This window comes from Pleurodeles waltl, chromosome 4_1 (genome assembly GCF_031143425.1).
Source record: "Pleurodeles waltl isolate 20211129_DDA chromosome 4_1, aPleWal1.hap1.20221129, whole genome shotgun sequence".
NCBI lineage: Eukaryota > Metazoa > Chordata > Amphibia > Caudata > Salamandridae > Pleurodeles > Pleurodeles waltl.
In genome coordinates, this window is record NC_090442.1 from 376,913,934 (window position 1) to 376,934,860 (window position 20,927).

The window sequence follows — 20,927 nt, forward strand, 5'->3', positions numbered from 1 at the left end:
AGAGGCCAAAATCTACAGGAAGGCACTTTGCAAAAAACAGCTCTGTTTTCTGTCAAAAAATGGGATGTGTCCACGTTGTGTTTTGGGACATATCCTGTCGCAGGCGCTAGGCCTACCCACACAAGTGAGGTACCATTTTTATCGGGAGACTTGGGGGAACGCTGGGTGGAAGGAACTTTGTGGCACCTCTCAGATTCCAGGACTTTCTGTCACTGAAATGTGAGGAAAACTTGTTTTTTTAGACAAATTTTGAGGTTTGCAAAGGATTCTGGGTAACAGAACCTGGTCAGAGCCCCACAAGTCACCCCATCTTGGATTCCCCTAGGTCTCTAGTTTTGAAAAATGCACAGGTTTGGTAGGTTTCCCTAGGTGCCGGCTGAGCTGAAGGCCAAAATCTACAGGTAGGCACTTTGCAAAAAACACCTCTGTTTTCTTTAAAAAAAGGTGATGTGTCCACGTTGCGTTTTGGGGCATTTCCTGTTGCGGGCGCTAGGCCTACCCACACAAGTGAGGTATCATTTTTATCGGGAGACTTGGGGGAACATAGATTAGCAAAACAACTGTTATTGCCCCTTGTCTTTCTCTACATTTTTTCCTTCCAAATATAAGAGAGTGTGTAAAAAAGACATCTATTTGAGAAATGCCCTGTAATTCACATGCTAGTATGGTCACCCTGGAATTCAGAGATGTGCAAATAACCACTGCTCCGCAACACCTTATCTTGTGCCCTTTTTGGAAATACAAAGGTTTTCTTGAAAGCTATTTTTCACTCTTTATATTTCAGCAAATGAATTGCTGTATACCCGGTATACTGTAGAATGAAAACGCACTGCAGGGTGCAGCTCATTTATTGGCTCTTGGTACCTAGCGTTATCGATGAACCTACAAGCCCTATATATCTCCGCATCCAGAGGAGTCCAGCAGACGTAACGGTATATTGCTTTCGAAAATCTGACATTGCAGGAAAAAGTTACAGAGTGAAACGTAGAGAATAATTGATGTTTTTTTCACCTCAATTTCAATATTTTTCTTTTTCAGTTGTTATTTTCTGTAGGAAACCCTTGTAGGATCTACACAAATTACCCCTTGCTGAATTCAGAATGTTGTCTACTTTTCAGAAATGTTGCGGTTTCTGGGATCCAGCATTGGCTTCATGCCCATTTCTGTCACTGACTGGAAGGAGGCTGAAAGCACAAAAAATCGTAAAAATGGGGTATGTCCCAGTAAAATGCCAAAATTGTGTTGAATAATTGGGTTTTCTGATTCAAGTCTGCCTGTTCCTGAAAGCTGGGAAGCTGGTGATTTTAGCACCGCAAACCCTTTGTTGATGCCCTTTTCAGGGAAAAAGCCACAAGCCTTCTTCTGCAGCCCCTTTTTCCAATTTGTTTGAAAAAACACAAAATGTTCACTGTATTTTGGCTAATTTCTTGGCCTCCTTCTGGGGAACCCACAAAGTCTGGGTACCTCTAGAATCCCTAGGATGTTGGAAAAAAAGGACGCAAATTTGGCGTGGGTAGCTTATGTGAACAAAAAGTTATGAGGGCCTAAGCGCGAACTGCCCCAAATAGCCAAAAAAAGGCTCGGCACAGGAAGGGGAAAAGGCCTGGCAGCGAAGGGGTTAATGATGTGTCATGTTTACTATGTGAGTGCACTTTCCATCAAGTTTGGATTATATTCAATGGCTTAGTCATAGCTAAATATATGCAATGTGTCTTCCCACCCTGCTTCCAATCATGCCTTCATATGGATTGCTTCAAGAGTGTGGTATACATGATATTTCCTTAACCCATTTACACCACTGGACATGCTGTTTACATCTCCTGGACTATCTCTGTAGTGCAGAGAATGAGAAAAGCATGCCCCTGCAATGAAAGCAGGAAAACCCTGTGATGCTTACATTAGAGTGCTTCCATTTTATGGACCCCACCTCGGGCTGCTGGCAAAGAGCTTAGGTAGCAGCCTGATGATTTTTTTCAATTGCTGACCATCAGTCTACGATGCTTGTTGACTTTGTTCACTGCTGAAAGCTATGGTTTCTGTTTGGTGTTTGCTGGCACTGCTCAATCATCTAAACGTATAAGTTACTTACCTTTGGTAACGACATATCTGGTAGAGACATATTCTAGTTGCAGATTCCTTATAAAACTCTTTAAACTGGGCGAGGTTATATCAGATACCAATTTCAACAGGATAGGTAATACTGGAAAGGGGAGACACCTGCCTTTCCAAGAGTATCTCTGCCTGCTGGATTCCTGCTCATTGATCACCACAGGAGGGTGATCTCTCAGCAGGAATCCACTCCACTGGACCACCATGGAAGAGAATCACTGGTGGAGCACCACCTCGTCATGGGCTAATGCTGCACATTAACTATGACCAACATGGTTTTTCTGCCACACTGGGGGCTAGTGGTAGATTGGGACATATAATTACCATCTGCCATCAGACGTTCCCCTCACCTCTTGAACCCTAGAGTCCCAAATATCACTGGGAACAAGGGAAATGTTTAAATAAATAAAAATAAAATAAAAGAATGGGGTGAGGTCTGAAAAGTCTGGCTTCTTTGTCCCATTGCCCTCTGAAGACTTAGACAGTCTTTCTGGCACCAAAGGGTAGGCATTTGGGGCACCTATCCCTAAACTGGGTGCACTAGGAGGTCAAAAGGCCCACTAGACACTAGGAAATGTGTAAGAAACATGGGTTAGAGACCGACCTGGTACAGATGTGCACCCCTAGACAGTCTTTCGCCCTGGGAAGCACACTGGGGGACATCTGCCCACTTGACTTTAGGAAAAATATGAAAATAAACAAATGAGTGAGTGCTGGCTCACCCTGCCACTGCACCAGTTTCCCCCTGTGACTAGCTAATCTTTCTATTCCTTCTGGAGTGGGGAGACATATCTCCAGTCTTACCACTCCAAGGAGGCAGGCGTCTTAAATACATATATATTTTTTTAAAGGAATGTGTGGAGGGAGGGCAGTCTTGGCATCAGGCTACCTCCCACCCACATGACCTATACAGTCTGGAACTGGAGGTTTTTGGGGGAGGGGTGGGAGACATTCACAATCTGCCCACCCCACGAGGCAAAAAGCCCAAAAGCCCATTAGACCGCTAGGGGGGATATGTTTATTTTTTTAATTAATGAAGTGAGGGGTTAGAGGCTTGATACCTGAAAATTGTGGAGAAGTGTCAGCCTGCCCTGGCACTGTACTGCATATGTTGACCTCCCCCAGGCACTAGTATTGCTTTAAAACTCCTTGTACCCCCCCACCCCCTCCACCAGGCCAACTCACATAGCTTCCTCCTCGCTGCACCAGTGAAGAGAGTCCATCTATTATCATCACGCAATCAAATGGTGTTTTTTCACTTAAAGAGTTAAGATGCTGTATACTACCTACTTCTCTTGTTATGATCTTGGGGAAGCACATAATATATAACTAGGATGCAAACTTTGCATGATTGAGGCAAAAATTTAAATGGAGTGTCTCCCAATTGCACCCCTACAAGTTATTCTCAGACAACCTGGGATGTGAGTAGACTAATGTTTGCAACATGAAGCTCAGGTTTGGAACCTTCCGGTTCCACGTCACAACCACTGTGTTGTTTCTTCCATCATGTTGACAAAGTACTAGATTTCAGCTCTGAACCGGATGCCAGAAAAAAATGATCTGGGTTGGAGTCCTCATACGGATGCCTATTGAATGCCATGAAAGGGATCACAAGTCATTCGCAAAATAGAAAGAAATACTTTGAAGAAAAATAAGTTAAATATTCTGAACCCAAGACTAGATGGCAGGAGTGTGCTCAGAAAATGAGCAACACAAAAAGAACAGATGTTCGACGGAATGCTGAACACTGCAAACATTCACCCCCCGGTCACAGAGGTCTGGGTTTAATCCATTGTTTTCTGCCCACCAAACCACCCCAGTTTGGACCCAGTTATCTGCAAATCAGTCTTGACCCTGTTCCCCATGGGAACAGTCCAGCCCGAACTGCCAGGCCAGGTCCTCCCTGGACTGGAAAAAAGCACCCTGGGATTGGTTTAGATATCACCCCCTCATCAGCCAGGCTAGCTTGAATCCAATGGCACAGTGAGCACGGGACCCATGGCTGGGCATACCCTTCCCACTTGGGGGCGACAAAAGGAAAAAGAAAAGATGATGGACGGAATGCTGAACAAAGCAAACATTCATCCCCAGTCACAAAGATCTGGGTTTTATCCATCGTTTTTTTGCCCACCATCCCAGTTTGAAACTTGCCATTTGCAAATCAGTCTTGACCCTGCTCCCAGTGGGAACAGTCCAGCCTAAAACCCCAGGCCAGGTCTTCCCTGGACCGGAAACAAGCATCCTGGGTCCAGTTTCGGGGAATCACCTTCATCAGCCAGGCTAGTTTGAATCCAGTGGTGGATTCAAGCAATACTGACTGATGAGGAGTGACAACCCGAAACTGGTTCCAGGATGCCTGTTTCAGGTCCAGGGAGGACCTGTCCTGGCAGTTACGGGCAGAACTGTTCTCATGGGGAACAGGGTCAAGACTGATTTGCATGTGAGTGGGTCCAAACTGGGGTGGCATGGTGGGCAAAAAAAACGGTGGTGTAAATGCCTCTTTGGGGATGGCAGCCTTCAACAGTCCTTGGCTTATACCACTCCTGTGATGGATTAGGGTAAAAGTGATTGCCTAGCAAATGCATCCAACTATGCAATACTCTTTTTTAAACATTACACTAAATAGACCTCCATTTGTACCCAGCATCATCTTCATTCCTATCATGGACTCTCTTCTAGTCATCAAACAAGCTGTGTAAACACGACAGGACTGCTGCAGCCTCCTCTCCATCGTCCAAGGGCAAGTAGTTGATGCAATATTGCATTCATTAAAATTGCAATTTTGCATTCATTAAAATTGCCTTCTTCCACTGACAGGCAAATCTATGTTTGAAGAGAGCCCTGCTTCAGCTCCTCAAAGCTTTAAAAAGATCCATTATACAGCCAGAAGATAGTCGGAAAGCATATAGGCTACCTCCATGCTGTCAAATATTATTAACTTTTCCAGTTTAGAACTTAATATTCAAAACACCAACTCCCTCTGCAGAACCCAACAAATCCAAATTGAGTTTAAGAGAGAATTGTGGGTGTGCCATAGACTCAATAAACTTGCTTTTCAAACCTTTTAAAAACAATATCTCCTTGAACTACTATGTGTTGGCAAAATGCAAAGTATATGAATGAAAGATTTATGTGCTAAAATGTATTAAGTTATGCCACAAGAGTAGCCAGTGCAGAATCTTTTAAATTGCAAAACGTCATAATAGAAAATATAAATACTGTTACTTTTTTAATCGTATTTTTAATGCAGTAGTACTAGGACCACACCAGGGTCTAACAAATTGTGACTAGCCAACTAAGTGGAAAACATGGCACACATTTGCATTCCAAGCATTCTTAGTTCAATATTTTAAATTGAATACAGAGGAATAGTTAAAGAAGAAATTGAGAAAATTAATTTACGTCTACAATCAAACTCGTATATATTTCAATGCACAGTAAAGTTATCAGCATAGAGAGGATGCCAATGACATAACTAAACAGGATGGTCTGGTGTGAGGACAAGGAAATATTTGTTTTATTATACCATGGACAACCGACACCTAACAAAAATACATGTGAAGAGGAAAGAAGAGAGATCAGGATCTGAAAGCATACCTGGAGGCGGCGGGATGTCAGTCAACAGTGCGTGTACATCTTCCATGGCATCTGCATCATCGATCTAAAAGAAATCACAGTATCAATAGACAAAGTACCAATTCAGTAAAAATGACAGAAACAAGGAACACAGTAAAAAAAGATTTAACACTGTGAGAGCTCAACAGCTTTCAGTTTGTTCACTACAGGTCAACAGAAAACATAAAACAAGCACGTGAATATAATCCCTACTACTCCTGAAGAAAAGTTTGTATTGATTACCAGTGGTTGATGAAATGGGGGCTTACACTGTGCAAGAAAGTTTATATTAGTCAACAAAAGCAACAGAAAAGTGAGATAAGGTCGTCTTTGTCAAGTGAAATAACAGAGTCATTGTAGAGCAACCATCAAAAGAGGAGAGGTGACGATCACAACGAATAACCTAAAAAACATGAGTCGCTTGACAGGATGGAACTACCTCTTCAATTTTACACATATTCCTCCAAGAACAAACGCAATACTTAACAAATATTTAAATTTAAGGTCACACTACTTTTTGCTTCCCAGAGATGTAGAAGGAACACAAACCATTGTATTTTCAAAGGTGAATAACCATCATAAGTGAATGGGGGGGGGGAGGGGGGTCTATACCAGTTTTTTAACATAAATGATTGAAGTTTCTCACCAAATATGTTACCACAAAATAGAAACTCTTATTCTGTAACACATTAATATTGAAACAATGGGGTTTACACCGAGGAGATAATCATTGCAGGCAAGAGAGTAATTAAGAAGTCCCTCTTAATTATGAAACAGCAGTTACTAGCCCCACTTGAGCTACAAGACCAAAGGGAATACCATGGATGCATTGTGTTTCATCCAACTGCAGCTGCCAAACTCACAGAGTAAAACTTAGGTATTGGTACACTCTATATCAACTATTCTTGGGGGTCAGAGTTACAAGGTAAGATGGAAAAGCACTCCGAGTAAGGAACTAGCTATGTCCTTTCCTGATCCACCTAATAATAAATCAAAATCTCCATCTGACCATACTTGATTTTTAAAACGTTTTTAGTGGAGTACAGTGAAAGTTCCTTTGGGAGGTAATGAAAAAGACAATTTTTTGTGACCAGCTCCATGGACAACTAGAAAGTCTTCACAAAAACAAACCAGGGCAACAATAGGAATCAACCTTCTCTGTCATGGGATTTGTAATTCATGCAGGAGACTATCGCTAAGCATGAGATCAATATCGGAAAATGAATTAAAAACCGAAAACCACCCACCAGGAAGCAAAATGTTCGGTCTTTATTTTATTGTTTAAATAGAAAATTAATCAATTAAATCAAGATTAGTTGTCAAATAAGTTACACTAAGCTGAAATCATCCAACAACAAGCATTTGCAATGTAATGGGTCTCACGTTTGCTCGAGTTACAGCTATTAGCATTGTAATCTCCTAAATGGACTTTTCTTGCCACATAAGCTGAAAATGAAAAGATAAACAGTTTCACATAAGCGAGCAGACAGCCGCCATAAGCACGAAACAGACACACAAACGGAAACCGAAGTGCACTTGCAGGGAAACGTATGGGCAAAAGTGCAATTATACGTGTAACCATCAAAAGTGCAATTATCTATGTAACCAGCAAAAGTGCAATTATCTATGTAACAGGGTCGATGTCATACAAAGCGCTCAAATACTGCCCAGCGAGATCGCGCTGCCTACGAAATGAAAAGAAAAAGTAGTCCAGGCACCATATGGAAAACATCGAGCCTCGTATGTTTTCAGTGGTTGGCTAGTACGCTTTAGGAGGGCTAAACACCAGAAAAGGCATGACTAATGTCCCGGACGGCTTCCTTTAAGATAATGGAGATGCCCCAAGTGTGTTTGTTAGTTAGTGCGGTCGCAGTGTATCATCTTGTAGCCGTCAGGTGTAATTGTGGCGATGTCTGGGTTCAAGGTGGGGTTGAGCCATTTTTAAGTGATGAAGGCAACGTCAGGGGAGAGGGTAGAGATGGTGTCCCAGATTTCCATGGCTTGCTTGCAGAGGGATCTTGTGTTGAGCAGAATGCACTGAATGCTTCCGGGTTATTTGTGATATCCTGGTCGGAAGTGGTGAGGGATCTAGTGCGGGCTGGTGGCCCTGTGTTGCAGGAGAAGCAGCAATGGCAGCAGGTGAAAGGTCTTTTGGTTGATCGTGGAGAGGATGTGCAGCAGACTTTGTTATGGTGTCTGGGGTCTAGGAGCTCCTAGGTGGACCGGTGGGTGGCAGGCGGGGCATGGGCCCTGGCGCTGGGAGTGTTCCAGGTGCGGGCGGACGCAGACAGGCTTGCCTTTGAAGCAACCAAGGTGGGACTAGCTGGGTGAGGCCGAATTTGCTCATGCTTTCCAGGAGGTTGTGGGGTTGAGGGCGAAGCTGAGGTCACTGAGGAAGATTAATTACTTGGAGTAGATGGCGAGAGGGTTGATGAATCCACAACTGGCATCACAGAAGCTGTGGCACAGACCTGGGGGTTTGTATGTGAGGGTTACGCTAATAGCTAACTTGGCATCAGTGCAGAGTTGGAAATTCAGATGTTCCATGATCGGCATGGTGTCCTTTTAGGTGGTGGTGCACTGGAGGGTTTCCTTATTGATGATGGTGATGCCTCCTCCATGTTTGCTGGTGCAGTCTCAATGTCTGATGATAAGCAGGAGTCGAACCAGGTTTCAGTAGTGAAGACCACATTGAGGTGGTGGTGACGGTGTCCCAGAATTCTGTGGCATGTTTACAGAGGAACTGCGCATTGAGCAGAATGCAATGGAGCTGTTCTGGGGTGTCCGAGGTCTAAAGCCGGGGAAGGCGGAGCAAAGGATCTCCTTCGGGGGAGGGAGGCAACCTCCTATCTACTTCGAAATAGGTGTTACATGGTTTGGGAGGGGTAGCCTCCCCAAGCCACCAGTATGCTTTGGTACCCTCCTTGCATAAACCGGTTTGCACCAGTCCAGGGACCCCCCCCGTCCCTGCTCTGGTGCGAAACAGGACTGTGAACATTACCCTGTCCATCACCACCCCAAGGGTGGTGCCCAGAGCTACTCCTGATGGCCACTTGATTTGGCCATCTTTAATCCAAAATGGGCAGAGACCCCTTGGAGCATCTGAGTGGCCAGGTCAGGCAAGTGAAGTCACAGCCCCTTCCTGATGGGTGGTCACCTTGCAGGCGACCAAACCCCCTTTCAGGGCCATTTAGGGTCTCCCTCTTGGGTGGGTCCTCACATTCGACATGCAAGACTCCAGCAGGACTGCTCTGCAATGTTTACTTCATCTTCTGGCCAATGGAACCACAACTGGACTCTTCAGGAACAAACAATCTGCAACTCCAGTGATGACTCGGCTTTGCAACGTTGTTTCTCCGGCTCCTTCCAGCAACTGTAACGTTTTCCCAGTTGTGCATCCTCTGAAGTCGACGAGACTCCAGTGTGTACCAAGAAGTAGGAAGGAATCTCCCTTGGAGTGACAGTGTCGCTCCCCTGCATCTGCAGACACCAACTGCAACGACGACCAGCTGCGTGGATCTGCTCTCCTCCGGGACTACGTGGATACTGCATCACAGGTAGTAAGTCCTTGTCTCTTCTTGCAGGACAGTACCCATGTGCACTGTGACTCTTGCGGCTACAAAGGCTTGTTTGCTCCTGCTCCTGGGGATCTTCAGGCTTCCTGCAGTCTCGGTCCCCAGCACTTTTTCCTGCCAAGCAAAGTTGCCCCTCTGCTGCTCCAGCGACATGGGGCTCCTCTTCAGGTGTGATGAGTGGGCGTCACTGCGACTTGCTGTGCCTGCTGCCATTGGGTTGCCTGAGGGGGCTGCATCCTCTTCTGGTGAGTCTCCTGACTGCTGAGGGTCACCCCAGACTCCCCCCCCCCCCTCCTTGGGTCGAGTCCCCTGGGCCTTCCTGATCCTCTTCAGCATGGCAACTGCTCCTCTTCATTTACATTTGCCAAGGCTTGTTGGTGGTCTTCCTGCACCACTGCAACCTAACAGCTATCATGGGACATCACCTGCATCACTTCATGAATTCCCTTTGAGATCCTGTGCTGCACAGCTGGTCTTCTTTGTCCCCGTCGACCTGGTCCTGCATCCACAGAAGAGTGGGTAGTGGCTCCTGCCACAAATAGACGCTCCATCAAAAACTGGACTTGGTCCCCTTCCTTTACAGGTCCTCTTCTGCCAGTGCTATTGCATAAGCTTTGCATGTCTCCTAGATAAGTCTTGGCTGCTCATCCACAGCTACCTCTAGAGAGCCCTGGCTTCCTAGATTCTGCCTACACTTCACTAATAGAGGATACCTGGACCTGGTGTAGGTCGATGACACCATAGGTGCTCATCACACACCAGGCCAGCTTCCTACAGGCCCTTTATGTTGATTACTTGGTGTATGGAAAATGGATGGTAGAGTTATCATTTAGTTAAAGTGAAGTGGCAAAAGCACCTTAACTAGGAATCTAGGATGAGCTCTCAGGACAACCACCTTATCCTTACGAACTGATAAGCAAGGTTCTTTTCACTGTAACTCACTTACCCTTATAAAATAAAGATGCAATAGCAATTAGACAATGTTCCCTTTAAGAGTGATAATTTAATGACATGACTCTTTATCCATAAGCTTTATTTATGATTTCTCCTTGAAATGACTAAAGTCTTCTTATTTTTAGGTCTCTTGCGGGGGCACCCCAACCTAAATGTGATGCATCTCTTAATATGTTGGCTTGTGGAATTGATGTTTTGAATGATCTGCCTTTCAACAAGTTTGCTTTTTCCCCCCACTTTTTTAACTCCTTGATAACTCTGCCTGTTACATTCACTAGGGCCCCCCGTCTTCCTGCTTCTATGACCACTGTTTGCTCAACCATTTCTATATGGGTCTCAAACATAGTCCTGCATTTGGTATCAAGTGAACACAATGCTAACCCAGGAATGTCGGCATAATACAATTCCTGTATAGAGCTGTCTGCTTGCTGTACCAGCTGAACCCAGAACATATTTTAAACACAAATTCACTATGTTCTTACCTTCTTCTATTACATATTTCGCTATCTTTTGATATTCTTCATGAAGGACTTCCCTGAGGTCTTCTATATTTTCCCACTAATGATGGGTGCATCTATCAAGGAGAGTGTTTCAGTTTGCTATATGCCAGTAGTTCGCTGCTGCTCCCTCCATTTTTCTTTCAACAGCCTCTAGTTTTTTACTGTCCTGGACAGTGGTCCTAGAAATGTGTGTGATTGTGTCCCTTTCTTTGCTCTGGAGACTACGAGTGAATGAGGCTTTACATTGGCTCTTATGTATTTTTGGCCTTAGGTTGATGCCTTATATGTTTTTTATATGTGTGGTGTTACAGCCTTTGAGGTTTCTAGCCTATTGAACACCACCTTCCACAAGGAACCACTGGCACAAATTAAGACTAGGAAGTGTGTGTCCTCCTGTCCACTTCCAGGTGCACACAAAAGGTATTTGCTGATCTCTTTAGCACCTTGTAAAAGGAGATAGCAGGTGGCGATGCCACTGATGGAGACAAGCCTACCTCCTCTGATGTGTAATACTGCCTCAATTTCCTACAAAAGTTTCTCCTCCTTATGATTCTTTACCATCATCTTCTCTGGACCTCTCTCCTTATGTAGCTGATTGCCTTCTATTCCTCCTATATATTCTTACTCCTGCTTGACCTCCTTTATGGCTTTTGGTATATCTTTGCATTTGGAATGCCTTCAATCCCAAATGTTTTCAGTAACTTAAGGTTAGCAACCAATTCCATCAATATGTTTTCCTTAATTCTATCTCTTTTCCCTCTCAACCTTAATGGTTTTGGAAGTATTTTTTCCCCAAAGGACTTCTGTTTTGAAGCCATGTGCTGTTATTTGCTTTTTCAAGCTTGATAGTCCTCAGAGGTCGAGCCAATAGCTTTAGGCACTTCCATCTCAATGAGTATTTCTGTGGACCCACCAGGATCAGAGACCTCAACAACCTCTTCAAATGACAACTTCTTCAGCTTAGGCTTTTATGTCTTTGTGACCCTTCTTGCTTGCATGAAGTTTTCAATAAAGGTTTTCTATCTGAATCTTGCATACCATGTCCTTCAACAGTTTTGAAAGCTTTTTACTCAGTCACTATAGTTTAAAGGTCTGACTTCTGAGTTGAGACTTCAACCACCTTTGTGATTTCCTTGAGGTCTGAGACAGAGTAATGACCGCCCTGAGCCTCAAGAAACCCATATTCTCCATAGACCGAGTGTTTTTCATCTTCCTCTCCGATTCAGATTGTCCTGACAAATTCACTGCAGCCCAGTGGGCAAATAGCACCTTGTCTGTATGTACTAGGGTTTTTGGTTTAAAAATCAAATGGGCCTAACAGTCTTCTGAGGTATGTTCCTTCAGGAGGCTACTGGAAATTCGCAGTTCAGGGTGAACGTTCAATGGCAACAGGGACAAAACTTGACTGCATTCATTAGTGAATATACTAAATGTGCCCATGCAATGGAGTAGTTATGTATGTACATAATGTGTATTAAAATATTATTTATTTACAAATTTACAATTTTCATCCAACTCATAACTGCTACAGGCTCCCGGGGAGGTGGGAGGGCGCATGTGAATCTGCAGCGTCTCATGCCACGAACAGATGTATACTGGGTAAGTGACATTTTCCGTTCGGTGGCATGTGTAGCTGCAGATACACATGCTGTGCATAGACTAATAAGCAGTAATCTCCCCAAAAAGCGGTGGCTTAGCCTGTAGGAGTTGAAGTTGTCTGAAATAATGTTCTTAATACAGCCTGTCCTACTGTGGCTTGTTGCGTTGTTAACACATCTACACAGTAATGCTTCGTGAATGAATGAGGTGTAGACCAGGTGGCTGCCTTACAAATTTCTTTCATAGATATATTCCCCAGAAAAGCCATTGTGGCGCATTTTTTCCTAGTGGAATGCGCTCTTGGTTTAATAGGCAGATCTCTTTTTGCTTTAATACAGCAAGTTTGAATACATTTAACAATCCATCTGGCAATGCCTTGTTTGGATATAGGATTACCTGCATGAGGTTTTTGGAAGGCTACGAACAATTGTTTTGTTTTACGAAATTGTTTTGTTCTGTCAATGTAATACATTAGTGCTCTTTTAATGTCTAATGTATGTAAGGCTCTTTCGGCTACTGAGTCTGGTTGTGGAAAGAAGACTGGGAGTTCCACTGTTTGGTTTAGGTGGAATGGTGATATAACCTTTGGTAGGAATTTGGGATTTGTACGGAGAACCACTTTATGTTTATGTATTTGTATAAAGGGTTCTTGTATAGTAAATGCTTTTATCTCACTTACTCTTCTAAGTGATGCGATAGCTATTAGAAAGGCTACTTTCCAATTTAAGTATTGCATTTCACAAGAGCGCATGGGTTCAAATGGTGGTCCCATGAGTCGTGGTAATACAATATTAAGGTTCCACGAAGGTACTGGTGGTGTTCTCGGGGGTATGATTCTCTTTAATCCCTCCATAAATGCTTTGATGACTGGGATTCTAAAAAGCGATGTTGAATGTGTAATCTGCAGATAGGCAGATATTGCTGTGAGATGTATTTTAATTGAAGAGAATGCTAGCTTAGGCTTTTGTAAGTGTAATAAGTAGCTTACAATGTCCTTGCGGAAGCATGTAGTGGTTGAATTTGTTTATTCTGGCAGCAATAAACAAATCTTTTCCATTTGTTTGCGTAACAATGTCTTGTAGTAGGTTTTCTAGCTTGTTTAATGACCTCCATACATTCTTGTGTAAGGTCTAAGTGTCCAAATTCTAAGACTTCAGGAGCCAGATTGCTAGATTGAGCAATGCTGGATACGGGTGTCTGATCTGTTGTTTGTGTTGATTTAACAGATCTGGCCTGTTTGGTAATTTGATGTGAGGTACTACAGATAGGTCCAGCAGTGTTGTGTACCACGGTTGGCGAGCCCAGGTTGGTGCTATGAGAATTAGTTTGAGTCTGTTTTGACTTGGTTTGTTTACCAGATAAGGAATGAGTGGGAGAGGGGGAAAAGCGTAAGCAAATATCCCTGACCAACTGATCCATAACGCATTGCCCTTGGATTGAAGGTGTGGGTACCTGGACGCAAAGTTTTGGCATTTTGCGTTTTCTTTTGTTGCGAATAGGTCTATTTTTGGTGTCCCCCAGAGTAGGAAGTAATCCTGTAGGATCTGGGGATGAATTTCCCATTCGTGTGTTTGCTGGTGAGCTCAACTGAGATTGTCGGCCAACTGGTTCTGAATGCCTGGGAAGTATTGTGCTCTTAGGAGAATGTGATTGTGAATTGCCCAATGCCAATTTTTTGGGGCTAAGAGAGACAGTTGTGACAAGTGTGTCCCTCCTTGTTTGTTGAGATAATACATTGTTGTCATGTTGTCGGTTTTGACAAGAATGTGTTTGTGGGCTATTAGTGGTTGAAATGCTTTTAATGCTAGAAACACTACCAGCAGTTCTAAATGATTTATGTGGAGTTGCTTTTGTTGATTGTCCCATAGTCCCTGCATGCTGTGCTTGTTGAGGTGTGCTCCCCACCCCATCATGGAAGCATCTTTTGTGATCACATCTTGAGGCACTGGGTCCTGGAATGGCCGCCCTTGGTTTAAATTCATAGGGTTCCACCATTGAAGCAAGAAGTGTGTCTGGCGGTCTATCAACACTAGATCTTGGAGTTGACCCTGTGCTTGTGTCCATTGTTTTGCTAGGCACTGTTGTAAGGGCCGCATGTGTAATCTCGCTTTTGGAACAATGGCTATGCATGAAGACATCATGCCTAGAAGTTTCATTACAAACCTTACTTGGTAGTGTTGGTTTGGCTGTATGTTTGATGTTATATTTTGGAACGCTTGGACCCTTTGTGGACTTGGAGTGGCAATCGCTTTTTGTGTGTTGAGTGTTGCTCCCAAGTATTGTTTTATTTGGGATGGCTGCAGATGTGATTTCTGGTAATTTATTGAAAATCCTAGTTTGTGTAGAGTTTCTATAACGTATTGCGTGTGAAGAAAACACTGTTGTGGAGTGCTGGTTTTTATTAGCCAGTCGTCTAAGTATGGGAATACGTGCATGTGCTGTCTCCTTATGTGAGCGGCTACTACTGCAAGGCATTTTGTGAATACCCTTGGGGCTGTTGTTATCCCGAACAGTAACACTTTGAATTGATAGTGCACGCCGTGTATTACAAACCTTAAGTATTTTCTGTGAGAAGGATGTATGGGTATGTAAAAGTAGGCATCCTTGAGATCTAACGTTGACATGTAGTCCTCTTTTTTTAGTAAGGGAACCACGTCTTGAAGTGTTACCATGTGGAAGTGATCCGACTTGATGAAGAGATTCAGTGTTCTGAGGTCTAATATAGGTCTTAACGTTTTGTCCTTTTTTGGAATTAGGAAATATAGTGAGTAGACACCTGTTCCTTTCTGATGGTTGGGTAATAACTCTATTGCTTGTTTTTGTAATAATGCTTGGACCTCTAGTTGTAATAGGTCTAAGTGTTGTTTGGACATATTGTGTGCCCTTGGTGGCACATCTGGCGGGAAATTTATGAATTCTATGCAATAACCATGTTGGATAATGGCTAGGACCCATGCGTCCGTAGTTATGTGTGTCCAGTTTTGGCAGTATGCGGTAAGTGTCCCCCCCACTGGTGTTAAGTGTTGGGGTTTTGTGACATTGAAGTCACTGTTTGGTTTGACTTGTCCTAGGTGTTTGGATTGTTCCCCTTCCTCTTGGGAATTGTCCAACTCTATATGAGCCACGAAACCCTCCTCTCTGGTTTTTTCCCTGATAGATGTGCCTGGTTTGCGAGGTGGAAGGCTCTGGTGTTTGCATTCTAAACCCCACTCTAAATTGTGGCTTTCTAAATGTGTCTCTGCTCTGTGGGGAGTAGAGCGCGCCCATGGCTTTGGCCGTGTCCTTCTTTAATTTTTCAATTGCTATGTCCACTTCCGGCCCAAACAATTGTTCCTGGTTAAAAGGCATGTTTAACACAGCTTGTTGGATTTCTGGCTTGAATCCAGAGCTTCGTAACCATGCATGCCTGCAAATGGTTACCGCAATGTTGACTGTTCGTGCTGCTGTGTCTGCCGAGTCCAATGCAGACCTTATTTGGTTGTTGGATATTGCTTGTCCTTCTTCCACAACCTGTTGGGCACGTTTCTGGTGTTCTTTGGGCAAGAGCTGTATAATGTGTTGCATCTCGTCCCAGTGTGCCCTGTCATAGCGAGCCAGCAGGGCTTGTGAGTTTGCGATCCGCCATTGATTGGCTGCCTGTGCTGCCACTCGTTTGCCCGCTGCATCAAACTTCCTACTCTCTTTGTCAGGCGGTGGAGCGTCTCCTGACGATTGAGAGTTTGCCCTCTTTCTTGCTGCTCCTACAACCACCAAGTCTGGTGTAAGTTGCTGTGTTATAAACACAGGGTCTGTTGGGGGAGGCTTGTATTTTTTCTCCACCCTAGGCGTGATAGCCCTTCCTTTAACTGGGTCTTGGAATACCTGTTTTGCGTGCTTGAGCATGCCCGGGAGCTTTGGCAGACTCTGGTAGGAAGTGTGGGTGGATGCCAAGGTGTTGAACAGGAAATCATCCTCTATTGGCTCTGAATGCATTGCTACATTGTGGAACGTAGCTGCCCTTGATAGTACCTGCGTACATGCAGTACTGTCCTCTGGAGGTGACGGCCTTATTGGATAACAATCTGGGCTGTTGTCTGATACTAGAGCATCATATAAGTCCCATGCACCCGGATCATCCTGTGTCATCCCTGTATGCGTAGGTGACTGCATTGGAGGTGTTGTTACCGGGGACAGCTGTGGTGAGTGTAGTGGGGAAGGTTGTGCCGAAAACCTTGGTCGTGAGGTTTTATCTCTGGCCACCTTCGCATTCGGCTGCATTTCTGACTCATGAAATGCCAGCTTTCGTTTGGTTTTGATTGGAGGAAGAGTTTGTATTTTTCCAGTCTCTTTCTGGATATGCAACCTCCTTTGTGTATGGTCTGGTTACCCCATACTTATTACCTGCTCAAATCTGTGTTTTTCATGCATTTGGCTGGAAAGTCCTTGCTCTTCTGTGTAAGAGCTTCTTTTCGGCTCCGAAGCCGCTTTTTTCGGTACCGATGCTTCCGATAAAGTCTTTGTCGGTTCCGACGTTACTTTTCTCACCTTGGGTGAGTCGAACTCTCGGTGCCGGGATCGTTCGGTGCCTGAATCTCGACCGGAGTCGGATGACTTTGGCAATTCTTTGGCCTTTTTCAGTGCCGATGTTTGGTCACCTTCTTTTAGATGGGTTAAGATATGGCCTGCTGGCGGTGGCATCCCCTTGGCCTTAACGATCTTTGTGTGAGTCTTGGACGGGGCAGTTTTACTCACTGTTTTCTGCATCGTCGTGGGTCGCTCACTTTCGGATTCGTCTGAGTCCGTCCCCTGGATGGAAATTCTTTCCTCCTCTTCGACGTCGAGTTGTTCTCTCGGTGTCTACACCATTTGTAGTCTTCTCGCTCTTCGATCACTTAGGGTCTTTTTAGATCGAAATGCCCGACAGGCCTCACAAGTATCCTCCCTGTGTTCTGGTGATAAACACAGATTACAGACCAAGTCTTGGTCTGTATAAGGATACTTCGAGTGGCACTTCGGACAGAAGCGGAAGGGGGACCGGTCCATTAGTTTCGTCGATGGATGCGGTCGGGCCGACCAGGCCCCGCTGAAGAGCGGAAGCCCCGAAGGGCAGCCGGAGCAGTTCTACTATCGGTGTCGATACGCTAACACTAAACCGGTACCGAGCGCGAACAATACCGTCGAATTTTCGATATTTAGCTAACTTTCCCGATTGGAAATACAGAGCGAAGAGGAACACGTCCAAACCCGATGGCGGAAAGAAAACAATCTAAGATGGAGTCGAAGCCCATGCGCAATGGAGCTGAAAGGGAGGAGTCCCTCGGTCTCGTGACTCGAAAAGACTTCTTTGTAGAAAAACAACTTGTAACACTCCGAGCCCAACACTAGATGGCAGGATAATGCACAGCATGTGAATCTGCAGCGACAAGTTGTTTTTCTTCGAAGAAGTCTTTTCGAGTCACGAGACCGAGGGACTCCTCCCATTTCGGCTCCATTGCGCATGGGCGTCGACTCCATCTTAGATTGTTTTCCCCCGCAGAGGGTGAGGTAGGAGTTGTGTATGCTAGTAATAGTGCCCATGCAATGGAGTAATGTACATAATGTAGTTTAAAGTAATATATTTTCAAATTTACAAATTTACAAATGTTCAAGATCAACTTCTTAACGGCTACAGGCTTCCGGGGAGGCGGGTGGGCGCATGTGAATCTGCAGCGACTAATGCCACGAACAGATGTACACTGGGTAAGTGACATTTCTGTTCAATGGCATGTGTAGCTGCAGATACACATGCTGTGCATAGACTAGTAAGCAGTTATCTCCCGAAAAGCGGTGGTTCAGCCTGTAGGAGTTGAAGTTGTTTGAAACAATGTTCGTAGTACTGCTTGACCTACTGTGGCTTGTTGTGCCGTTAACACATCTACACAGTAGTGTTTGGTAAATGTATGAGGCGTAGACCATGTAGCTGCCTTACATATTTCGGTCATTGGAATGTTTCCTAGAAAGGCCATGGTAGCACCTTTTTTCTGGTTGAGTGTGCCTTTGGTGTAATAGGCAGTTCTCTCTTTGCTTTAAGATAGCAGGTTTGAATACACTTAACTATCCATCTAGCAATGCCTTGTTTAGAAATTGGATTACCTGTATGAGGTTTTTGGAAAGCAACAAATAATTGTTTTGTTTTTCGAATTAGTTTTGTTCTGTCAATGTAGTACATTAACGCTCTTTTGATGTCTAATGTATGTAGTGCTCTTTCAGCTACAGAGTCTGGCTGTGGGAAGAACACTGGTAATTCTACTGTTTGATTCAAGTGAAACGGTGATATAACTTTTGGTATACATTTTGGATTTGTCCGTAGAACTACTTTATGCTTGTGTATTTGAATAAATGGTTCTTGTATGGTAAATGCTTGAATTTCACTCACTCTTCTTAGAGATGTGATGGCAATTAAAAATGCAACTTTCCATGTTAAGTATTGCATTTCACAAGAGTGCATGGGCTCAAAAGGTGGACCCATGAGTCGTGTTAAGACAATGTTGAGGTTCCATGAAGGAACTGGTGGTGTTCTTGGTGGTATAATTCTCTTTAGTCCTTCCATAAACGCTTTTATGACTGGTATCCTAAATAGTGAGGTTGAGTGCGTAATTTGCAGGTAAATCGAAATTGCGGTAAGATGTATCTTTATGGAAGAGAAAGCTAGCTTTGACTTTTGCAAATGTAGTAAGTATCTTACGATGTCTTTGGCAGATGGGTGTAAGGGTTGAATTTGATTATTATGGCAGTAATAAACAAATCTTTTCCACTTATTTGCTTAGCAATGTCTAGTGGTAGGTTTTCTAGCTTGTTTTATGACCTCCATACATTCCTGTGTAAGGTCTAAGTGTCCGAATTCTAGGACTTCTGGAGCCAAATTGCTAGATTCAGTGATGCTGGATTTGGATGTCTGATCTGTTGTTTGTGTTGTGTTAACAGATCTGGTCTGTTTGGTAGTTTGACATGAGGCACTACAAAGAGGTCTAGTAGTGTTGTGTACCAAGGTTGTCTTGCCCATGTTGGCGCTATCAGTATGAGTTTGAGTTTGTTTTGACTCAATTTGTTTACCAGATATGGAAGGAGTGAGAGAGGGGGAAAAGCGTAAGCAAATATCCCTGAATAGCTCATCCATAACGCATTGCCCTGAGACTGATCTTGTGGGTACCTGGATGCGAAGTTTCGGCATTTTGCGTTTTCCTTTGTTGCAAATAGATCTATTTGTGGTGTTCCCCAATTCTGGAAGTATTTGTTTAGTATTTTGGGGCGAATCTCCCATTCGTGGATCTGTTGGTGATCCCGAGAGAGATTGTCTGCTAACTGGTTCTGAATTCCTGGAATAAATTGTGCTATTAGGCGAATGTGGTTGTGAATCGCCCAATGCCATATTTTTTGTGCCAGGAGACACAACTGTGTTGAGTGTGTCCCTCCCTGTTTGTTTAGGTAATACATTGTTGTCATGTTGTTTGTTTTGACAAGAATGTGTTTGTGGCTTATTATGGGTTGAAATGCTTTTAGCGCTAGAAATACTGACAATAGTTCTAAGTGATTTATGTGAAACTGTTTTTGCCGAGTGTCCCATTGTTCTTGGATGCTGTGTTGATTGAGGTGTGCTCCCCACCCTATCATGGAGGCACCTGTTGTTATTACATATTGTGGCACTGGGTCTTGGAAAGGCCGCCCTTGGTTTAAATTTATACTGTTCCACCATTCAAGCGAGGTGTATGTTTGGCGGTCTATCAACACCAGATCTAGAAGTTGACCCTGTGCTTGTGACCATTGTGATGCTAGGCACTGTTGTAAGGGCTGCATGTGCAACCTTGCGTTCGGGACAATGGCTATGCATGAGGACATCATGCCTAGTAGTTTCATCACCATTTTGACTTGTATCTTTTGTTTTGGATACATGGTCTTTATTACATTGTGAAATGCTTGAACCCTTTGTGGGCTTGGAGTGGCAATCCCTTTTGCTGTGTTGATTGTCGCCCCTAAGTATTGCTGTGTTTGACACAGCAGAAGGTGTGACTTTGTGTAGTTGATTGAGAAACCTAGATTGTGGAGGATTTCTATGACGTACTTCGTGTGTTGTGAACACCGTTTTAGTGTGTTGGTTTTGATTAACCAATCGTCTAGGTACGGGAACACATGTATTTGCTGCCTTCTGATATGTGCAGCTACTACTGCTAGGCATTTTGTAAAAACTCTTGGCGCAGTTGTTATTCCGAATGGCAACACCTTGAACTGGTAATGTACCCCTTGGAATACAAACCTTAGGTACTTTCTGTGTGAAGGATGTATCGGTATATGGAAATATGCATCCTTTAGGTCTAGTGTTGTCATGTAGTCTTGTTTTTTGAGCAGTGGGATTACGTCCTGTAATGTCACCATGTGAAAGTGATCTGATTTGATGTATGTATTTAATGTTCTGAGATCTAGTATAGGTCTCAGACTCTTGTCTTTTTTGGGTATGAGAAAGTACAGAGAGTAAACTCCTGTCCCTTTCTGTTGGTTTGGTACTAATTCTATTGCTTTTTTTTGTAGCAATGCCTGAACTTCTAGTCCTAGAAGATCTATA

The 20,927-nt window shown here is 43.9% G+C and overlaps 1 protein-coding gene across 19 annotated transcripts in view; it reads right to left on the reverse strand.

Annotated features, from left to right (window-relative positions):
- C2CD5 (C2 calcium dependent domain containing 5) overlaps positions 1-20,927 on the reverse strand; it is a 669,580-nt gene that overhangs the window by 317,106 nt on the left and 331,547 nt on the right. For all 19 annotated transcript variants that reach the window (XM_069228566.1, XM_069228562.1, XM_069228551.1 and 16 more), the window contains one exon: positions 5,707-5,770. In XM_069228566.1, the coding sequence (XP_069084667.1) occupies positions 5,707-5,770 (64 nt within the window). The remainder of the gene's footprint in view (positions 1-5,706; positions 5,771-20,927) is intronic.